This window comes from Coloeus monedula (genome assembly GCF_965178545.1).
Source record: "Coloeus monedula genome assembly, chromosome: 37".
NCBI lineage: Eukaryota > Metazoa > Chordata > Aves > Passeriformes > Corvidae > Coloeus > Coloeus monedula.
This window is the reverse complement of record NC_138817.1, coordinates 1,942,972-1,958,805: the sequence shown is the minus strand read 5'-3', so window position 1 is coordinate 1,958,805 and position 15,834 is coordinate 1,942,972. Positions and strand designations below refer to the sequence as shown.

Sequence of the window (15,834 nt, the reverse complement as noted above, 5' to 3'; positions counted from 1 at the left end):
AACCCCCCAAACCCCCCAAAATCCTCCCAAAATCCCCAAAAAATCCCCCAAAAATCCCCCAAATCCCCGTATATGACCCCCAAAAAAACCCAAAAAATTCCAAAAAAAATCCCAAAAAATTCCCAAACCTCCCCAAACCCCCCCAAACCTCCCCAAACCCCCCCAAAACCCCCCAAAATCCCCAAAAAATCCCCCAAAAATCCCCCAAATCCCCCCAAATCCCCCTAAATGACCCCCAAAAAACCCCGAAAAATTCCCAAAAAATTCCCAAAAAATTCCCAAACCTCCCCAAACCCCCCAAACCCCCCCAAAACCCCCCAAAACCCCCCCAAATCCCCCAAAAAATCCCCAAAAAATTCCCAAAAAATTCCCAAACCCCCCAAAACCCCCCAAAATCCCCCCAAAATCCCCAAAAAATCCCCAAAAAATCCCCAAAAAATCCCCCAAATCCCCCCAAATCCCCCTAAATGACCCCCAAAAAACCCCGAAAAATTCCCAAAAAATTCCCAAACCTCCCCAAACCCCCCAAACTCCCCCAAAACCCCCCAAAATCCCCCAAAAATCCCCCAAAAATCCCCAAAAAATCCCAAAAAAATCCCCCAAATCCCCCTAAATGACCCCCAAAAAACCCCGAAAAATTCCCAAAAAATTCCCCAAAAATTCCCAAACCTCCCAAAACCCCCCAAACTCCCCCAAAACCCCCCCAAAATCCCCCCAAAACCCCCCAAAATCCCCCCAAAAATAAAACCCACACGGACACCGCGGCTGCTTCGCCCCCAGCGGGGATTTAATTTGGGGGGGGGGGGAGGGGCCCCCCCCGAGCCCCCCCCGAGCCCCCCCCGAACCCCCCCCCCCCCCGGACCCCCCGCAGCTTTTGGGGTCCCCCCGACCCCCCCCGAGCCCCCCTCAGTTTTTGGGGTCCCCCTGGGGGTCCTCGGGGGGCTCCGCGGGGGGGTCCCCGGGGGTCTCCATCATGTCCTTGTAGCGCCGCTTGAAGAACCCCACCTGGGGGGGGAGGGGAATTTGGGGAGGGGGCGGCACCCCCGGGACACCCCCGGACCCCACCCCCGCTTTGGGGACCCCTCCCCCATTTTTTGGGGACCCCTCCCCCATTTTTGGGACCCTCCCCCATTTTTTGGGACCCCTCCCCCATTTTTTGGGAACCCCCCCATTTTTGGGGACCCCCCCCCATTTTTGGGGACCCCCGGATCCCTTCCCAGTTTTGGGAGCCCCTCCCCCATTTTTGGGGGACCCTCCCCCATTTTTGGGACCCTCCCCCATTTTTTGGGACCCCCTCCCCATTTTTGGGACCCCTCCCCCATTTTTTGGGAACCCCCCCATTTTTGGGACCCTCCCCCATTTTTTGGGGACCCCTCCCCCATTTTTGGGACCCTCCCCCATTTTTTGGGACCCCTCCCCCATTTTTTGGGAACCCCCCCATTTTTGGGGACCCCCCCCCATTTTTGGGGACCCCCGGATCCCTTCCCAGTTTTGGGAACCCCTCCCCCATTTTGGGGACCCCTCCCCCAGTTTTGGGGACCCCTCCCCCATTTTTGGGACCCCTCCCCCAGTTTTGGGGACCCCTCCCGCAGTTCTGGGACCCCCCCCCCGTTTTGGGACCCCCTCCCCATTTTTTTGGGACCCTCTCCCATTTTTGGGAGCCCCTCCCCCATTTTTTTGGGAACCCCCCAGTTTCTGGGACCCCCCCTCCCTTTTTGGGAACCCCCCCATTTTTGGGGACCCCTCCCCATTTTTGGGAGCCCCTCCCCATTTTTTTGGGACCCTCCCCCATTTTTGGGGGACCCTCCCCCATTTTTGGGACCCTCCCCCATTTTTTTGGGAACCCCCCAGTTTCTGGGACCCCCCCTCCCTTTTTGGGGACCCCTCCCCCATTTTTTGGGACCCCCTCCCCATTTTTGGGACCCCTCCCCCATTTTTTGGGGACCCTCTCCCATTTTTTGGGAACCCCTCCCCCATTTTGGGAACCCCTCCCCCATTTTGGGGATCCCCTTCAGTTTTGGGACCCCCCCCCCATTTTTGGGGACCCCCCTCATTTTTGGGGACCCCCCCTCACCTTGTAGAGCCCCAGGGCCACGAGCCCCAGCAGGAGGAGCCCCCCCAGGGACGCCCCCAAAATCAGGGGGAGGGGGTTGGGGGTCTCCACCCGCTCCAGCTCCGTCTGCACCTGGAAAGGGGGAGGGGCACAGGTGGGGGACCCCCAAAAAACAGAGGGGGGACCCCAAAAACGGGGGGGGAACCCAAAAACGGGGGGGGGGGAACCCCAAAAATGGGGGGGGGGAACCCAAAAACCGGGGGAAAACCCCAAAACCGGGGGGGAAACCCCAAAAACGAGGAGGGAACCCAAAAACGTGGAGGGGGAACTCCAAAAATGGGGAGGGGGAACCCCAGAACCGGGGGGAGCCCCAAAAAAAGATGGGAACCCCAAAAATCAGGTGGGGAACCCCAAAAAACCAGAGGGGGAACCCAAAAAACCAGAGGGGGAACCCCAAAAACGGGGGGAAACCCCAAAAAACAGAGGGGGAACCCCAAAAATAGGTGGGAGACCCCAAAAAATCCAGAGGGGGAACCCCAAGAACAGGTGGGGAACCCTAAAAAAGGTGAGAAACGCCAAAAATAGGTGGGGAACCCCCCCAAAAAAATGGGAACCCCAAAAATCGGGTGGGGAACCCCAAAACGGGGAGGGGGAACCCCAAAACGGGGAGGGGGAACCCCAAAAATGGGGAGGGGGAACCCCAAAACCGGGGGGAGCCCCAAAAAAGAGATGGGAACCCCAAAAATCAGGTGGGGAACGCCAAAAATAGGTGGGGAACCCCCCCAAAAATATGGGAACCCCAAAAATCGGGTGGAAACCCCAAAAAAAGGTGGGGAACCCCAAAAGGGGGTGAGAAATCCCCGAAAGCGGGGGGGGACCCCCAAATCAGGGGGGGGAACCCCAGAGTCAGGTGGGGAACCCCCAAAAAAATGGGAACCCCAAAAATCAGGTGGGGAACCCCAAAAATCAGGTGGGGATCCCTAAAAAAGGTGAGAAACCCCAAAAAATATGGGAACCCCAAAAACCGGGTGGGGACCCCCAAAAGGGGGTGGGGACCCCAAAAAGGGGGTGCGGGACCCCCCAAAGTGGGTGTGGACCCCCCCAAAAGGGGGTGTGGGGACCCCAAAAGGGGGCGGGGACCCCCCAAAAATGGGTGTGGACCCCCAAAAGGGGGTGGGGTACCCCAAAAAGGGGGTGCGGGACCCCCCAAAGGGGGCGGGACCCCCCCAAAGGGGGTGTGGGACCCCCCAAAATTGGGTGTGGATCCCCAAAGGGGGCGGGACCCCCCCAAAGGGGGTGCGGGACCCCCAAAAGGGGGTGCGGGACCCCCCAAAATTGGGTGTGGACCCCCCCAAAGTGGGTGTGGACCCCCAAAAGGGGGTGGGGTACCCCAAAAAGGGGGTGCGGGACCCCAAAAGGGGGCGGGACCCCCCAAAAGGGTGTGGACCCCCAAAAGGGGGTGTGGGGACCCCAAAAGGGGGCGGGGAACCCCCAAAGGGGGTGCGGGACCCCCCAAAAATGGGTGTGGACCCCCCAAAAATGGGTGTGGACCCCCCAAAGTGGGTGGGGTACCCCAAAAAGGGGGTGCGGGACCCCCCAAAATTGGGTGTGGACCCCCCAAAAATGGGTGCGGGACCCCCAAAAGGGGGTGGGGTACCCCAAAAAGGGGGTGCGGGCCCCCCGCCCCCCGCGCCCCTCCCCCCTCACCTGCAGCTCGGTGCCCCCCCAGGAGTTCCGGAAGCGGCTCCGGTCGTAGGAAACGCGCGCGGAGCTGAGCAGGAGCAGCTTGGGCTGGACACGGACAGACGGACACACGGACACACGGACGGACAGAGGGACAGACGGACACGGACAGAGGGACAGACGGACACACGGACAGAGGGACAGACGGACACACGGACACACGGACACACGGACACACGGACGGACACACGGACACGGACAGAGGGACAGACGGACACACGGACAGAGGGACACACGGACACACGGACGGACAGAGGGACAGACGGACACACGGACACACGGACGGACAGAGGGACAGACGGACACACGGACACACGGACGGACACACGGACACACGGACGGACACACGGACACGGACGGACAGACGGACATGGATGGACAGAGGGACACACGGACACACGGACACGGACGGACAGACGGACACGGACACACGGACGGACACACGGACACGGACAGAGGGACACGGACGGACACACGGACACGGACGGACACACGGACAGACGGACAGACGGACAGAGGGACAGAGGGACACGGACGGACACACGGACACGGACGGACACACGGACACGGACGGACAGAGGGACAGACGGACACGGACGGACAGACGGACACGGACGGACACACGGACACGGACGGACAGACGGACACACGGACACGGACGGACAGACGGACACGGACGGACACACGGACACGGACGGACAGACGGACAGACGGACACACGGACAGAGGGACAGAGGGACAGAGGGACAGACGGACAGACGGACACACGGACACGGACGGACACGGACGGACAGAGGGACAGAGGGACAGAGGGATGGACACACGGACACGGATGGACAGACGGACATGGATGGACAGAGGGACACACGGACACACGGACACGGACGGACAGACGGACACGGATGGACAGACGGACAGACGGACAGAGGGACAGAGGGATGGACAGAGGGACAGAGGGACAGAGGGACAGAGCGGCAGAGGGACGGACGGACACACGGACACACGGACAGAGGGACACACGGACACGGATGGACAGACGGACATGGATGGACAGAGGGACACACGGACAGAGGGACGGACGGACAGAGGGACACGGATGGACAGACGGACAGACAGACAGATGGACACGGATGGACAGAGGGACACACGGACAGAGGGACACGGATGGACAGACGGACAGAGGGGCAGAGGGACAGGTGAGGGCGGATTTGGGGGAATTCGGGGAAATTGGGGTGAATTTGTGGAATTTGGGGTGGATTTGGGGTGATTTCGGGCGGATTTGGGGGGGATTTGGGGTGGATTTGGGTGAATTCGGGCGGATTTGGGGTGAATTCGGGGTGAATTTGTGGAATTTGGAGCGGATTTGGGGTGAATTCGGGCGGATTTGGGGCGGATTTGGGGTGGATTTGGGGCGGATTTGGGGTGAATTTGGGGTGAATTTGGGGTGAATTTGTGGAATTTGGGGTGATTTCGGGCGGATTTGGGGCGGATTTGGGGGGGATTTGTGGAATTTGGGGTGGATTTGGGTGAATTCGGGCGGATTTGGGGTGAATTTGGGGTGAATTCGGGCGGATTTGGGGTGAATTTGGGGTGAATTCGGGGTGAATTTGTGGAATTTGGAGCGGATTTGGGGTGAATTCGGGTGGATTTGGGGCGGATTTGGGGTGGATTTGGGGCGGATTTCGGGCGGATTTGGGGTGAATTTGGGGTGAATTTGTGGAATTTGGGGTGATTTCGGGCGGATTTGGGGTGAATTTTGGGGTGAATTTGGCGTGGATTTGGGGCGGATTTGGGGTGATTTCGGGCGGATTTGGGGTGAATTTTGGGGTGAATTTGGGGTGATTTCGGGCGGATTTGGCGTGGATTTGGGGTGAATTTTGGGGTGAATTCGGGCAGATTTGGGTCCCCCGCCCCCCTCCTCACCTGGCCCATCCCGTGCAGCCGCAGCCGCCCCCCGACCCGGAACCCCCAAATTTGGGGGGGGTCCCTGGGGGGCACCCGGCAGCGGAACTCCCGGCAGGGGCTCCGGGGGCACTCCTGGGGGGCAGAAATGGGGCGAATTGCGGCGATTTCGGGAAAATCGGCACAAACGGCGCCGGCGGCCGAAAGTTCCCAGGGAAACGTCGGGATTTTGGGGGGAATCGTCGGGATTTTGGGGAATTGTCGGAATTTTGGGGGGAGAATCGTCCGGATTTTGGGGGAATTGTCGGAATTTTGGGGAGAATTGTCAGAATTTTTGGGGGAATTGTCGGAATTTTGGGGAGAATTGTCGGAATTTTGGGGGAATTGTCCCGATTTTGGGGGAAATTTGGGGAAAATCGTCAGAATTTTTGGGGGAATTGCTGGAATTTTGGGGAAATTGTCGGAATTTTGGAGAGAATTGCTGGAATTTTGGGGAAATTGTCAGAGTTTTGGGGAGAATTGTCCTGATTTTGGGGGGAAATTGTCAGAATTTTGGGAGAATCGTCGGAATTTTGGGGGGAATTGTCGGGATTTTGGGGGAATTGTCGGAATTTTGGGGTAATTGTCGGAATTTTGGGGGAATTGTCGGGATTTTGGGGGGAATTGTCGGGATTTTGGGGGGAATTGTCGGGATTTTGGGGAATTGTCGGGATTTTGTGGGGAATTGTCGGGATTTTGGGGGGAATTGTCAGGATTTTGGGGGGAATTGTCGGGATTTTGTGGAACTGTCGGGATTTTGGGGGGAATTGTCGGGATTTTGGGGAATTGTCGGGATTTTGGGGGGAATTGTCGGGATTTTGTGGAATTGTCGGGATTTTGGGGGGAATTGTCGGGATTTTGTGGAACTGTCGGGATTTTGGGGGGAATTGTCGGGATTTTGGCACTCACCAGCCGGGGGCTCTCGCCGGGGGGTCCCGAGGGGTCCCCGCTGTGCTCGGGACCCTCCTGGCACTGGGGCAGCTCCTGGGGGAGGGGACAGCGCTGGGGCCACTCGGGGACATTTGGGGCCATTTTGGGGCATTTGGGGTCACTTTGAGGCCATTTTGAGGCCATTTTGAGGCCACTTTGGGGGCCACTTTGGGGCCATTTTGGGGCCATTTTGGGGGTCACTTTGGGGCCATTTTGGGGCCATTTTGGGGGTCACTTTGGGGCCATTTTGGGGTCACTTTGGGGTCACTTTGGGGGTCACTTTGGGGCCACTTATGCGGGTCACTTTGGGGCCACTTTGGGGTCACTTTGGGGTCACTTTGGGGGTCACTTTGAGGCCACTTTGAGGCCACTTTGGGGGTCACTTTGGGGCCACTTTGAGGCCACTTTGGGGTCACTTTGAGGCCATCTCGGGGCCACTTTGGGGCCACCTTGGGGCCACTTTGGGGGTCACTTTGGGGCCACTTATGCGGGTCACTTTGGGGCCACTTTGGGGTCACTTTGAGGCCACTTTGGGGGTCACTTTGGGGCCACTTTGAGGCCACTTTGGGGGTCACTTTGGGGCCACTTTGAGGCCACTTTGGGGTCACTTTGAGGCCATCTCGGGGCCACTTTGGGGCCACCTTGGGGCCACTTTGGGGGTCACTTTGAGGCCACTTTGGGGTCACTTTGGGGGTCACTTTGAGGCCACTTTGGGGCCACTTTTGAGGGTCACTTTGGGGCCACTTTTGAGGCCACTTCGGGGCCAACTTGGGGTCACTTTGGGGTCACTTCGAGGCCACTTCGAGGCCACTTTGGTGCCACTTTTGAGGCCACTTAGGGGCCAACTTGGGGCCACTTTTGAGGCCATTTTGGGCCAACTTGGGGCCACTTTTGAGGCCACTTTGGGGCCATTTTGGGCCACTTTGGGGCCACTTTGGGGCCACTTTGGGGTCACTTTGGGGCCACTTTTGAGGCCACTTTGGGGCCAACTTGGGGCCACTTTTGAGGCCACTTTGGGGACATTTTTGAGACCACCTTGGGGCCACTTCGAGTCCAATTTGGGGGTCACTTTTGAGGCCACTTTGGGGCCAACTTGGGGCCACTTTTGAGGCCACTTTGGGGCCATTTTGGGCCACTTTGGGGCCACTTCGAGGCCACTTTTGAGGCCACTTTGGGGCCAACTTGGGGCCACTTTTGAGGCCACTTTGGGGACATTTTTGAGACCACCTTGGGGCCACTTCGAGTCCAATTTGGGGGTCACTTTTGAGGCCACTTTTGAGGCCACTTTGGGGACATTTTTGAGGCCACCTCGGGGCCACTTCGAGGCCACTTTGAGGGTCACTTTTGAGGCCACTTTGAGGCCACTTTGGGGCCACTTTTGAGGGTCACTTTGGGGCCACTTTTGAGGCCACTTCGGGGCCAACTTGGGGTCACTTTGGGGTCACTTCGAGGCCACTTCGAGGCCACTTCGAGGCCACTTTGGTGCCACTTTTGAGGCCACTTAGGGGCCAACTTGGGGCCACTTTTGAGGCCATTTTGGGCCAACTTGGGGCCACTTTTGAGGCCACTTTGGGGACATTTTGGGCCACTTTGGGGTCACTTTGGGGCCACTTTTGAGGCCACTTTGGGGCCAACTTGGGGCCACTTTTGAGGCCACTTTGGGGACATTTTTGAGACCACCTTGGGGCCACTTCGAGTCCAATTTGGGGGTCACTTTTGAGGCCACTTTTGAGGCCACTTTGGGGCCAACTTGGGGCCACTTTTGAGGTCACTTTGGGGCCATTTTGGGCCACTTTGAGGCCACTTTGGTGCCACTTTTGAGGCCACTTTGGGGACATTTTTGAGGCCACCTCGGGGCCACTTCGAGGCCACTTTGGGGGTCACTTTTGAGGCCACTTTGGGGCCAACTTGGGGCCACTTTTGAGGCCACTTTGGGGCCATTTTGGGGCACTTTGAGGCCACTTCGAGGCCACTTTGGGGCCACTTTTGAGGCCACTTAGGGGCCAACTTGGGGCCACTTTTGAGGCCATTTTGGGCCAACTTGGGGCCACTTTTGAGGCCACTTTGGGGCCATTTTGGGCCACTTTGGGGCCACTTTGGGGCCACTTTGGGGTCACTTTGGGGCCACTTTTGAGGCCACTTTGGGGACATTTTTGAGGCCACTTTGGGGCCAACTTGGGGCCACTTTTGAGGTCACTTTGGGGCCATTTTGGGCCACTTTGGTGCCACTTTTGAGGCCACTTTGGGGACATTTTTGAGGCCACCTTGGGGCCACTTCGAGGCCACTTTGGGGGTCACTTTTGAGGCCACTTTGGGGCCAACTTGGGGCCACTTTTGAGGCCACTTTGGTGCCACTTTTGAGGCCACTTTGGGGCCACTTTGGGGCCACTTTGGGGCCACTTTTGAGGCCACTTAGGGGCCAACTTGGGGCCACTTTTGAGGCCATTTTGGGCCAACTTGGGGCCACTTTTGAGGCCACTTTGGGGCCATTTTGGGCCACTTTGGGGCCACTTTGGGGCCAACTTGGGGTCACTTTGGTGCCACTTTTGAGGCCACTTTGGGGACATTTTTGAGACCACCTTGGGGCCACTTCGAGTCCAATTTGGGGGTCACTTTTGAGGCCACTTTTGAGGCCACTTTGGGGCCAACTTGGGGCCACTTTTGAGGCCACTTTGGGGCCATTTTGGGCCACTTTGAGGCCAACTTGGGGTCACTTTGGGGTCACTTCGAGGCCACTTCGAGGCCACTTTGGTGCCACTTTTGAGGCCACTTTGGGGACATTTTTGAGGCCACCTTGGGGCCACTTTGGGGGTCACTTTGAGACCACCTCGGGGCCACTTCGAGGCCACTTTGGGGCCACTTTTGAGGCCACTTTGGGGACATTTTTGAGGCCACTTTTGAGGCCACTTTGGGGGTCACTTTGAGACCACCTCGAGGCCACTTCGAGGCCACTTTGGTGCCACTTTTGAGGCCACTTTGGGGACATTTTTGAGGCCACCTTGGGGCCACTTTGGGGGTCACTTTGTGACCACCTCGGGGCCACTTCGAGGCCACTTTGGGGGTCACTCTTGTGGCCACCTCGGGGCGGCCGTTACCTGCTCGGGGGTGACCTCCAGGCTCTCCCAGAGCTCGCCGCCGCCGAGGCGCGAGGGCACCCGGAAGGTGACGTTGGCCTCGAGCCCGCGCCGGCCCAGCACCTGCAGCTGGGGACACCCAGGGGACACCCAGGGCTGGGGGAGGGGCGGCCCCGGCACAGGGACCCCTCCCCCACCCCCTCCCAGGCCGCCCCTCCCCCCCCCCCCCCCCCTCACCTGGTAGCCGTGGGTGACCGGCAGCGCCGGAGCCGCGCCGGCCGTGACGTTCAGGTAACGCGTGGAGTCGGGGGCGCTGCGGGGATTTGGGGGGGTTTGGGGGGATTTGGGGGGGATTTGGGGAGGTTTGGGGGGATTTGGGGAGGTTTGGGGGGGTTTGGGGGGATTTGGGGGGGTTTGGGGGAGATTTGGGGGGATTTTTGGGGGATTTGGGGGAGATTTGGGGGGATTTTTGGGGGATTTTTGGGGGATTTGGGGGAGATTTGGGGGGATTTTTGGGGGGTTTGGGGGGATTTGGGGGGATTTGGGGAGGTTTGGGGAGGATTTGGGGAGGTTTGGGGGGATTTGGGGGATTTTGGGGAGGTTTAGAGGGGATTTGGGGGGGATTTGGGGAGGATTTTGGGGGATTTTGGGGAGGCTTGGGGGGGTTTGGGGGGGATTTTGGGGGGATTTTTGGGGGATTTTTGGGGGATTTTGGGGGATTTGGGGGGATTTTGGGGAGATTTGGGGGGATTTGGGGAGGATTTGGGGGAGATTTGGGGAGGATTTTGCGGGGGATTTTGGGGGTTTGGGGGATTTTGGGGGGATTTGGGGGGGATTTGGGGAGGATTTGGGGGGATTTGGGGAGGTTTGGGGAGGTTTGGGGGGATTTTTGGGGGATTTGGGGGGATTTTGGGGAGATTTGGGGGGATTTGGGGAGGTTTGGGGAGGTTTGGGGGGATTTTTGGGGGTTTGGGGGATTTTGGGGGGATTTTTGGGGGATTTTTGGGGGGTTTGGGGGGATTTGGGGGAGGATTTTGCGGGGGATTTGGGGGGATTTGGGGAGGTTTGGGGGGATCTGGGGGGATTTGGGGAGGATTTTGGAGGGTTTGGGGAGGATTTGGGGGGATTTTGGGGAGGTTTAGAGGGGATTTGGGGGGATTTGGGGAGGTTTGGGGGGGATTTGGGGGGGTTTGGGGGGATTTGGGGGGATTTGGGGAGGTTTGGGGAGGATTTGGGGGATTTTGGGGGGATTTGGGGGGGATTTGGGGGGTTTGGGGGGTTTGGGGGGATTTGGGGAGGTTTGGGGAGGTTTAGAGGGGATTTGGGGGGATTTTGGGGGGATTTGGGGGAGATTTTGGGGATTTTGGGGGATTTTGGGGGGATTTGGGGGGGATTTGGGGGGTTTGGGGGGTTTGGGGGGATTTGGGGACATTTTTGGGCCTTTTGGGAGATTTTGGGGACATCTGGGGACACTTGGGTGACCCCAGCTGACCCCACTGACCCCACTGACCCCAGGGTGACCCCAGCTGACCCCACTGACCCCACTGACCCCAGGGTGACCCCAGCTGACCCCAGCTGACCCCACTGACCCCACTGACCCCAGGGTGACCCCAGCTGACCCCACTGACCCCACTGACCCCACTGACCCCACTGACCCCAGGGTGACCCCACCTGACCCCAGCTGACCCCACTGACCCCGCTGACCCCACTGACCCCAGGGTGACCCCACTGACCCCGCTGACCCCAGCTGACCCCGCTGACCCCACTGACCCCAGCTGACCCCACTGACCCCAGGATGACCCCACTGACCCCAGCTGACCCCAGCTGACCCCACTGACCGCACTGACCCCACTGACCCCAGGGTGACCCCAGCTGACCCCACTGACCCCAGCTGACCCCAGCTGACCCCAGGGTGACCCCACTGACCCCACTGACCCCAGCTGACCCCAGCTGACCCCACTGACCGCACTGACCCCACTGACCCCAGGGTGACCCCAGCTGACCCCGCTGACCCCACTGACCCCAGCTGACCCCACTGACCCCAGCTGACCCCAGCTGACCCCAGGGTGACCCCACTGACCCCACTGACCCCACTGACCCCAGCTGACCCCACTGACCCCACTGACCCCAGGGTGACCCCAGCTGACCCCACTGACCCCAGGTGACCCCAGCTGACCCCACTGACCCCACTGACCCCAGGGTGACCCCACTGACCCCACTGACCCCACTGACCCCAGCTGACCCCAGCTGACCCCACTGACCCCAGGGTGACCCCAGCTGACCCCACTGACCCCACTGACCCCAGCTGACCCCAGCTGACCCCACTGACCCCAGGGTGACCTCAGCTGACCCCACTGACCCCACTGACCCCGCTGACCCCAGCTGACCCCACTGACCCCAGCTGACCCCAGGGTGACCCCACTGACCCCAGCTGACCCCACTGACCCCACTGACCGCACTGACCCCACTGACCCCACTGACCCCAGCTGACCCCAGCTGACCCCAGCTGACCCCACTGACCCCACTGACCCCACTGACCCCAGCTGACCCAGCTGACCCCACTGACCCCACTGACCCCAGCTGACCCCACTGACCCCACTGACCCCGCTGACCCCAGCTGACCCCACTGACCCCACTGACCCCACTGACCCCAGCTGACCCCAGCTGACCCCACTGACCCCAGCTGACCCCACTGACCCCAGGGTGACCCCAGCTGACCCCAGCTGACCCCACTGACCCCACTGACCCCAGCTGACCCCAGCTGACCCCACTGACCCCAGGGTGACCCCAGCTGACCCCACTGACCCCACTGACCCCGCTGACCCCAGCTGACCCCAGCTGACCCCAGCTGACCCCACTGACCCCACTGACCGCACTGACCCCAGCTGACCCCACTGACCCCAGGGTGACCCCAGCTGACCCCACTGACCCCAGCTGACCCCAGCTGACCCCACTGACCCCAGGGTGACCTCAGCTGACCCCACTGACCCCACTGACCCCACTGACTCCAGCTGACCCCACTGACCCCAGCTGACCCCAGGGTGACCCCAGCTGACCCCAGCTGACCCCCGGGGGCCACCGCCGTCCCTCACCTGGCCAGCACCAGCAGCACCCGGTACCTCACGGCCACCTCGGCGCTCTGGGCACTCCCGGCCACGCCGCCGTTGTCACTGTCCGGCACCGGGGGGGGGGAGGGGAGGGGAGGGGGCACGGCCGTCACCGCCCGGCCCGGGGGGGGGTCCCGGGGGGGTCCCGGGGGGTCCCTGAGGGGGTGCCGGGGCTCCCCTCCCCCCGCTGGCCCCTCACCTGGTGGCGTTGGCCACCAGCCGCAGCGAGCGGCCGAGCTCCGCGTCCGGGGGCACGTCCAGGGTGAGGCGGAAGGTCAGCTGGGGGGAGGGGCGGGGCACGGGGGGGGGAGGGGGCTGAGGTGACCCCCAGGGTGACCCCCAGGGTGACCTCAGGTGACCCCCAAGTGACCCCAGCGTGACCTCAGCGTGACTCAAGATGGCCTCACATGACCCCAGGTGACCCCAGGTGACCCCCAAGTGACCCCAGATGACGCCAGGGTGACCCCCAAGTAACCCCAGGGTGACCCTTGGGTGACCCCAACGTGACCTCAGGTGACCCCCAAGTGACCCCAGATGACCCCAGGTGACCCCAGGTGCCCCAGATGCCCCCAGGTGCCCCCAGGTGCCCCCAGATGACCCCAGGTGCCCCCATTTGACCCCGAGATGACCCCAGGTGACCCCAGATGACCCCAGGTGCCCCCAGGTGACCCCAGGTGCCCCAGATGACCCCAGGTGCCCCCAGGTGCCCCCAGGTGACCCCAGGTGCCCCAGATGACCCCAGGTGACCCCAAGTGACCCCAGGTGCCCCCAGGTGACCCCAGGTGCCCCCAGGTGACCCCAGATGACCCCAGGTGACCCCGAGATGACCCCAGGTGACCCCAGGTGACCCCAGGTGACCCCGAGATGACCCCAGGTGCCCCCAGGTGACCCCAAGATGACCCCGAGATGACTCCATTTGACCCCGAGATGACCCCAGGTGACCCCAGGTGACCCCAGGTGACCCCGAGATGACCCCAGGTGACCCCAGCGTGACCCCAGATGACCCCAGGTGCCCCCAGGTGACCCCGCTGCCGCTCACCTGCGCCCCCGCCCGCAGCACCGGGGGGTGCACCTGGCACAGCGTCCGCCGGGCCCGGCCCTCGGGGGGCTCCGAGTGGCACCGCACGGACCCCGCACGGCGGGAGGACTGGGGAGGCACTGGGATGGACTGGGAGGCACTGGGAGGGGATTGGGGGGGACTGGGAGGGGACTGGGAGGGGATTGGGGGGGACTGGGAGGGACTGGGAGGGGATTGGGGGGGACTGGGAGGGACTGGGAGGGGATTGGGGGGCACTGGGAGGGGATTGGGGGGGACTGGGGGGGGATTGGGGGGACTGGGAGGGACTGGGAGGGGATTGGGAGGGACTGGGAGGGACTGGGAGGGACTGGGAGGGACTGGGAGGGGATTGGGGGGGACTGGGAGGGACTGGGAGGGGATTGGGGGGCACTGGGAGGGGATTGGGGGGGACTGGGAGGGGACTGGGAGGGACTGGGAGGGATTGGGAGGGACTGGGAGGGGATTGGGAGGGACTGGGATGGACTGGGAGGGGATTGGGGGCATTTGGGTGGAATTTGGGGGTGGTTTGGGGCATTTTGGGGTGGTTTGGGGGCCTTGGGGTACTTTGGGCCGGTTTTTGGGGTATTTTGTGCCGTTCCGGGGTATTTTGGGGTACTTTGGGGTACTTTGGGCCGGTTTTTGGGGTATTTCGGCCCGTTCTGGGGTATTTTGGGGTACTTTGGGCCGGTTTTTTGGGGTACTTTGGGCCGGTTTTTGGGGTATTTTGGGCCGTTCTAGGGTATTTTGGGGTATTTCGGGCCGTTCTGGGGTATTTTGGGGTACTTTGGGCCGGTTTTTGGGGTATTTTGTGCCGTTCCGGGGTATTTTGGGGTACTTTGGGCCAGTTTTTGGGGTATTTCGGGCCGTTTTGGGCTGTTTTCGGCCCGTTCTGGGGTATTTTGGGGTACTTTGGGGTACTTTGGGCCGGTTTTTGGGGTATTTCGGGCCGTTCCGGGGTATTTTGGGGTACTTTGGGCCGTTCCGGGGTATTTTGGGGTACTTTGGGCCGGTTTTTGGGGTATTTCGGGCCGTTTTGGGCTGTTTTCGGGCTGTTCCGGGGTATTTTGGGGTACTTTGGGCCGGTTTTTGGGGTATTTCGGGCCGTTCCGGGGTATTTTGGGGTACTTTGGGCCGGTTTTTGGGGTATTTCGGGCCGTTCCGGGGTATTTTGGGGTACTTTGGGCCGGTTTTTGGGGTATTTCGGGCCGTTTTGGGCTGTTTTCGGCCCGTTCTGGGGTATTTTGGGGTACTTTGGGGTACTTTGGGCCGGTTTTTGGGGTATTTCGGGCCGTTCCGGGGTATTTTGGGGTACTTTGGGCCGGTTTTTGGGGTATTTTGGGCCGTTCTAGGGTATTTTGGGGTATTTCGGGCCGTTCTGGGGTATTTTGGGGTACTTTGGGCCGGTTTTTGGGGTATTTTGTGCCGTTCCGGGGTATTTTGGGGTACTTTGGGCCAGTTTTTGGGGTATTTCGGGCCGTTTTGGGCTGTTTTCGGCCCGTTCTGGGGTATTTTGGGGTACTTTGGGGTACTTTGGGCCGGTTTTTGGGGTATTTCGGGCCGTTCCGGGGTATTTTGGGGTACTTTGGGCCGTTCCGGGGTATTTTGGGGTACTTTGGGCCGGTTTTTGGGGTATTTCGGGCCGTTTTGGGCTGTTTTCGGGCTGTTCCGGGGTATTTTGGGGTACTTTGGGCCGGTTTTTGGGGTATTTCGGGCCGTTCCGGGGTATTTTGGGGTACTTTGGGCCGGTTTTTGGGGTATTTCGGGCCGTTCCGGGGTATTTTGGGGTACTTTGGGCCGGTTTTTGGGGTATTTCGGGCCGTTTTGGGCTGTTTTCGGCCCGTTCTGGGGTATTTTGGGGTACTTTGGGGTACTTTGGGCCGGTTTTTGGGGTATTTCGGGCCGTTCCGGGGTATTTTGGGGTACTTTGGG

The 15,834-nt window shown here is 60.7% G+C and overlaps 1 protein-coding gene across 1 annotated transcript in view; it reads right to left on the bottom strand.

Annotated features, from left to right (window-relative positions):
* Positions 1-866: 866 nt before the first annotated feature.
* The window catches only part of LOC309584197 (integrin alpha-X-like), a 47,657-nt gene continuing 32,689 nt past the window's right edge, over positions 867-15,834 (bottom strand). The window contains exons 21-30 of the mRNA XM_082300142.1: positions 13,888-13,995; positions 13,048-13,127; positions 12,834-12,911; positions 9,979-10,054; positions 9,763-9,870; positions 6,647-6,721; positions 5,720-5,833; positions 3,761-3,844; positions 2,075-2,185; positions 867-1,005 (exon numbers count right to left, since the gene is read on the bottom strand). Coding sequence (XP_082156268.1) covers positions 907-1,005; positions 2,075-2,185; positions 3,761-3,844; positions 5,720-5,833; positions 6,647-6,721; positions 9,763-9,870; positions 9,979-10,054; positions 12,834-12,911; positions 13,048-13,127; positions 13,888-13,995 — 933 coding nt within the window. The 3' untranslated portion in view covers positions 867-906. The remainder of the gene's footprint in view (positions 1,006-2,074; positions 2,186-3,760; positions 3,845-5,719; positions 5,834-6,646; positions 6,722-9,762; positions 9,871-9,978; positions 10,055-12,833; positions 12,912-13,047; positions 13,128-13,887; positions 13,996-15,834) is intronic.